This window comes from Danio aesculapii, chromosome 11, assembly GCF_903798145.1.
Source record: "Danio aesculapii chromosome 11, fDanAes4.1, whole genome shotgun sequence".
Taxonomy (NCBI): domain Eukaryota; kingdom Metazoa; phylum Chordata; class Actinopteri; order Cypriniformes; family Danionidae; genus Danio; species Danio aesculapii.
This window is the reverse complement of record NC_079445.1, coordinates 41994240-42001378: the sequence shown is the minus strand read 5'-3', so window position 1 is coordinate 42001378 and position 7139 is coordinate 41994240. Positions and strand designations below refer to the sequence as shown.

General features: G+C 37.2%; 1 protein-coding gene across 2 annotated transcripts in view; it reads right to left on the bottom strand.

Moving 5' to 3' along the window:
• Positions 1-5292: 5292 nt before the first annotated feature.
• The window catches only part of pax7a (paired box 7a), a 122246-nt gene continuing 120399 nt past the window's right edge, over positions 5293-7139 (bottom strand). For both annotated transcript variants that reach the window (XM_056467999.1, XM_056468000.1), the window contains exon 9: positions 5293-7022. In XM_056467999.1, the coding sequence (XP_056323974.1) occupies positions 6907-7022 (116 nt within the window). In that variant the 3' untranslated portion in view covers positions 5293-6906. The remainder of the gene's footprint in view (positions 7023-7139) is intronic.

Genomic DNA, 7139 nt, shown 5'->3' with positions numbered 1-7139 from the left:
CTACTAACTATTAATATGCAGCTAATTAATTTATTGAGCTAAAGGCCTTAGTCAATGGTTTGTTAATGGCATGAATTGTACATTAAAATAAAGCCTGATCATGCTTTTGCTTTAAATAATGCTTAATTATTTTGTTCTAAATATTTCAGAAACGATGCTTCCGATGAAAACAAAGTAGTTCATGAAGCTTTGGAAATAAAAACATTCATCAAAATGCACAAACGTCTGCATTGAGCTATCATCAGCTGAAATCTGCAGTATGTGTGAAATGTCAGGAGCGCAGCAGCTGCTTTAGGCACCATGTGGTCTGGAATCTGTGTTCATGCCATCAACATACCGGCAGTTCCTGGGGTATGTGTCGCTCATTCAGGATCTGCCACATGAGTCCAGGCCAAACCACACACACACACATTCTGGAGGAACGACACAGAATCAAGGACTTCCCACAGCTGTACTGCACATACTGAGTTTCACAGTGTTCACATGCACACGGACTCGCTCCAAACCTATTAAGAAAAAAAAGATTGTGTCAGAAATTGTGTTCAACAGGCAGTCACTTCTGGAGGTCGTGCAAAAACATTGATCTGTGCTCATTATACAATTATTGGAGTTTTGTTTTTAAGGTGTAAACTGACTCTGACTTTCAGCAATCAGTATTAACTCATCCTGCAAATGAGAAGCAAAAATCTTGTGTTACATAACGTGTTTAAAAAGCTGTCACTTCTGGAGGTCCTGCAACTGGACGAATTGATACTGTATAGCCTGATGCAAAACAAACAAACAAACAAAGGCGATACGGTGGCTCAGTGGTCAGCACTGTTGCCTCAGCAACAAGGTTGCTGGTTCAAGCCCCTGCTGGGCCAGTTGGAATTTTTGTGTAGAGTTTGCATGTTCTCCCCATGTAGGTGTGGGTTTCCTCCGGGTGCTCCGGTTTCCCCCACAGCCCAAACATATGCGCTATAGGTGAATTGGATGAACTAAATTGGCAATAGTATATGAGTGTGTGTGTAACCCATTGCTCCTACTGCACCCAACCTGGCGATCAAACCAGTGATTCTTTGCATGGGAGTCAGTTGCTCTAACAAGGAGGCTAAAGACCATGACCTCTAGCGTCTGTCGCTAGAGCAACTTTTGAGGTCAGAGGAGTGAGGTTTACCTGCATAGCACTTTGCTAGATGGCCTCCGTTACACTCACCACCCTCATAAACCTCACTCCCATCCCGGACGAGCCCCCACATGTAACCCACCGCTCCTACTGCTCCCAGCCTGATTTGGGCTAGGATGGAACCGGCGATTCGTTGTAAGGGACTCAGTTGCTCTAACAAGGGGGCTAAAGACCATGGTCTCTAGCATCTGTGCCTAGAGCCCCTTTTGAGGTCAGAGGAGTGAGGTTTACCTGCGCCGTTACATGTGTGTGAGAGAGTATATCGGTGTTTCCCAGTACTGGGTTGCAGCTAAAAGGGCATCCGCTGTGTAAAAAATATGCAAGATAAGTTAGCGGTTCATTCCGCTGTGCTGACCTCTGATTAATGAAGGGACTAAGCCTAAGGAAAATGAATGAATGAATGAATAAACATTAATCTGTGTTCATCATACGATATTTGATATTTCTGGAGGTCCTGCAGTAAAGATGTTAAAGTGATAATTCATCAATAATCCTTCAGGTCATTTAAAGGGATAGTTCACACAAAATCAACAATTTTACTCACTATTTACTCAACCATACCACCTTTGTGACTTTGTTTTTGTAGTTGTAGTTGAACATATTTGAATGTAGTATTAGAGTGTAGTCAATTGGTAGCCATTGCCTACTGTACTATTAAAGAACAAATACCATGGCAGTCAGTGGTTACAGGTTTCCAACCTTCTTCAAAATATCTTATTTAATAAAAAGTTATATCAATTCTATTCTATATTATTATTAAAGGCTGCAAAAGAAGGAAAATGAACGGATGAACTTGAAAATTGTATTTTTCCAGTGTTGTTCAGTGTTTTTAAATGGTTCAATTATAGAGCAATAAAAAGAAAATTCCCAAAATCCCCTTGGTAAAAATACATAATTAAATAATAATTATAATAAAGAATTTTAAACCTGACTTTGTCCAATTTTTGTCATGAAAGTTTATGCAAATTAGGACATGTTAATTTAAAGGACGCATCTTTTAAATGAGTAAACAGAAGATTTAGAAGATTTAAACTTTCTTAATGTAATCAATCAACTGTGGAAGTTTGGTGATAAATATTAGTTTTATATACAAAATATTATTAATATATATATATATATATATATCGTCAATGCAAATTTCAATCACATGGCAGTAACTCAATGCATTTAGGCATGTAGACATAGTCAAGACGATCTGCTGCAGTTCAAACCAAGCATCAGAATGGGGAAGAAAGGTGATTTAAGTGACTTTGAACGTGGCATGGTTGTTGGTGCCAGACAGGCTGGTCTGAGTATTTCAGAAACTGCTGATCTACTGGGATTTTCACACACAACCATCTCTAGGGTTTACAGAGAATGGTCTGAAAAGAGAAAGTATCCAGCGAGCGGCAGTTCTGTGGGCACAAATGCCTTGTTGATGCAAGAGGTCAGGGGAGAAAGGCCAGACTGGTTCCAGCTGATAGAAAGGCAACAGAAACTCAAATAAGCACTCGTTACAACCGAGGTCTGCAGAAGAGCATCTCTGAACACACAAAACGTCCAACCTTGAGGCGGATGAGCTACAGCCTTAGAAGAGCACACCAGGAACAGGATATATATATATAAATAAATATATTGTTTTTTCTTACCTTTTTTTTTTTACCTGCTTTGCCATAAGTCCTAATCAAGTCATAAGTCAAAAGTCATAAGTCCTAATCAAACCTTTCCTAACCAAAAGCACTCTGAAATGAACCACAAAGTGAAGGGTTGATCTTTGAGTCAGTTTTAGATCTTTAATTGATAACATTTACGCCAGTGTTACAGTAAAGACACCAACAGGCTGAAGGTAGTAAATACCAAATACAAGGTTCCCACTAAAGCTACTACTTCATACAGCAGAATAAATTATACCATGGTAACGTACACACATGCTGAAAGCAAAGAAACACAAACGCTAACGAAAGCAGGAGCTCAGTCTGACGTCCCGATGGCTAATATTTTTAATATCCAAATGTTGATTAAGAAAGGTGTTAGCCATGGATGGACTACACTAGAAGTCATTGCTTGTTTGATGAAGATATCGAGTGGGTGGTTTCTTTAAAGTCCTCTTCTCCACAAAAGCACTCCATAAAACGGTCATTATTAGCACCAAACTCTGCTGTGTTTTTCCCACAGTCTGTAAAACAAGCCATCGGTCACAGAAAAGTGTCCACCTCCAAAATGGTCCGATTATTTCATCTTCAAATACGCATGGAATCATAACATTATGATTCAGAGTCTTTTTATCGAGAGCCTCTCGAAAATACACCTTGAATCCTAAGGAAAAAATGATAGGTAACTATTGAAAGCAAAGAAAAGAAAAGCAGTAAATATATAAACACAAAATTACAATAGACTTACACTTATCCCCTGCTTCATCTACCACACAACACCTTTGCTGTTTTAGTATAAAACATATTCTTTATAAACAAACAATAAACGATCTGCTTCATCTACTGTACAATTCCATTTATGTGTCGAGTGCTACACCGGTGTCCGCAGGTTACGACTTTTATTATTATTATTGTACAAACTGGTGAATGCAAGAGATCGTAATTACAGGAGCCCCGGCGTGTGCTTTTCTATGTTATTTTAAGAAAAGAGAAAATGTAAACCAGAGATTGAGCAATGTTGTTTAAAATGTGGGGATAGTTTGATTTTTTTAAATTATTAATGACCAAGGATGCAATAAATCAATCAAAAGTGACCGCAAAGCATTTACACTGAAAAAAGTGTTGCATGCAAAACTGTTGCACACAATTTATTTGTGTTGAATTTAAACAAATTAAATTGAGCAATGTTCAACTTAATTTGTTTGTTTAAATTCAGCTTAAATTAATTATTTACAACCACTTAACGTAAAAAAATTGAGTAAATCCAAGGAATCATCTTTGAATAATTTTTTTCAGTGTAGGATGTCGGAAAACACATTTAAACTTGCTACACTGAAAAAAATCTGTCATTAGATTTACTCATTTATTTTAAGTTCAGTGGTTGCAAACAATTTATATGGGCTGAATTTAACGAATTAAATTGAGTAATGTTTAACTTAATTTGTTTAAATTCAGCTTAAATAGCAATTTGCCGTAAATAATTTTTTCTGTGTATTTATCGAAACATCTGAACAAAACAACGCTGTAAAAATGCTGGGCTCCACTCAAGTCCTTCATGCTGTCCCAACACAAATGGATTAAGTTAACTTAATCGCTTGTATAATTTTAAGTAGATGAAACATAAAAGAATTAAGTTGTCCCAAAAAACCTTTCAGAATTGTGTTGATTCAACTCTTTTTAAATAAGCAGTTTGAACCAGCATCATAAATCCTTTTTTGAGTGGATGTTTTCATAATGCATATTATTATAATTTAGCAAATAAGCATATTAGAATGATGATGCACTGAAAAAAAATGATTCAAAGATGATTCCTCAGACTTACTACATGTTTTTAAGTTAAGTGGTTGTAAATTTAAATGAGCTGAATTTAAACAAACAAATTAAGTTGAACACCATTCATTTTCTTTTCGGCTTAGTCCCTTTATTAATCAGGGCTTGCCACAACGGAATGAACCGCCAACTATTCCAGCATGTTTTACGCAGCAGATGCCCTTTCAGCTGCAACCCAACACTGGGAAACACCCATACACACTCTTTCACACACATACACTGAACAATTTAGTTTATTCAATTCACCTATAGTGCATGTCTGTGGGGGAAACCGGAGCACCTGGAGGAAACCCACGCCAACACAGAAACAGAAATGCCACACAGAAATGCCAACTGACCCAGCTGAGGTTCAAACCAGCGACCTTCTTGCTGTGAGGCAATTGTGATACCCACTGCGCCACCGTGACGCCCCCAAGTTGAACATTTCTAAAATTTAATTTGTGTGTTTAAATTCAACCCATATAAATTGTTTGCAACAGTTTTGCAGAACTGATGTTTTTCAGTGTGCGACTCTGAAGACTGGAGTAATGATGCTGAAAACTCAGCTTTACATCACTGGAATAAATTACATTGTTAAATATATTCAAACAGAAAAGTTATATTTTGAATTGCAATACTTTTACACTATTTTTGATCAATAAATGCAGCCTTGGTTACAGAAGAGAGTCCCCCCCCCCCAAAAAAAAAAACAAAAAAACATTAAAATAAAGAAACCGTTTGGTCTAAAAACCACTTGTACATTCAACAAATTTGACTTAGCTTTTAAAATCTAACTGTATTATCTCAGTGGAATGATAAATGTTGCATTGCATTTTGATATGAATGTTTACAAGTTTTTGTCACTTTTAAATGTTTTCTTAAAATAATGTACTTATTTTTATTTTTTTAATACAGTTGAAGTCAGAATTATTCATTGAATATTTTTTTCTTTTAAAATATTTCCCAAATGATGTTAAAAAAGCCAGGAAATTTTCACAGTATTTCCTATAATATTTTTTCTTCTGGAGAAAGTCGTATTTGTTTTATTTCGGCTGGAATAAAAGCAGTTTTTAATTCTTTTGAACCATTTTAAGGTCAACATTATTAGACCACTTAAGCAATATGTTTTTTCGATTGGCTACAAAACAAACCACTGTTATACAATGACTTGCCTAATTAGCCTAAATTGCCTAATTAACCTAGTTAAGCCTTTAAATGTCACTTTAAACCAGGGGTCACCAATCTTGTTCCTGGAGGGCCGATGCCCTACAGATTTTAGCTCCAACTCTAATCAAACACACCTGAACAACCTAATCAAGGTCTTACTTGGTATACTTGAAACATCCTGGCAGGTGTGTTAAGGCAAGTTGGAGCTAAACTCTGCAGGGACGCCAGCCCTCCAGGACCAAGATTGGTGACCCCTGCTTTAAACTGAATAGTAGTGTCTTGAAAAATATCTAGTCAAATATTATTTACTGTCATCATGGCAAAGATAAAATAAATCAGTTATTAGAAATGAGTTATTAAAACTATTATGTTTAGAAATGTGTTGAAAAAAATCTCTCCGTTAAACAGAAATTGCGGTAAAAAATAAATAGGGGACTAAAAACTCTGGCTTCAACTGTATTTCTATTTTTTCTGTCTCCACAGATCATTCAAAGCACATAATGGGCATTTGAGAAAAGAGAAATAACAAGGCTGGTCCTCTAAAATCTCTGCTAATTCCCAGCAGAAAGCCAGACTTCCCACAGAGTGGCCAAGTTTGTATGGAATGTCGAGTGAAATATGAAGTCTGAGAAGGTCAAATCACTCAGGAACATTACGGCTCGAAAGTGGAAAACCAGCAGTCACACTTTCAACACACACACACACACACACACACACACACACACACGCAAATACTCAATCCCAGTATTAGGCCACTGTCAGCATTTCACGTACAAAATTTCGGGTTCAAATGAGTAAAACAAATGCTACGTGTGGATCTGGAAACAACGAAACGAAACAATAGTTAGCATAATCATAATTACAACAACTGTAAGGGCAATCGTAATAACAATATAGATAGAAAACAAGCGCTGTAATGACACTGAGATTCACACACGACTATGCACACAGTTAGTTTTGGAAATGGCTCATGTGTGTGTGTTCTTGGCGTCCGTCTGCGCATCTGCTGTTGGTCCTCTTGTCTTGTTTAAGAGACCAGAATCATGGCAGATTGAGCATGACAGATTGTAAATCAGAGGAAAATCCTGACACACACACCGGAGGAGCTGCTTGTGTGTGTTTGTATGGTCAGATTCAGTAGGCCTGTCCCGTCTCCACCTGCAGGAGTCCCAGCACCGCTGAATGATCGCCCAGCTTCATCCGTCTCTGAGTAGACAGACTCACGTTCTTAGCCAGATAGTCCACAGCGGCTGGAGAAAACACACACAAACATTTTGACATCAGCACATATCTCACAAAAATATATATATATATCATGCATCTGAATCAGTTTTTGAATCGGTTCATTGAAATAAACCGTTCGAATG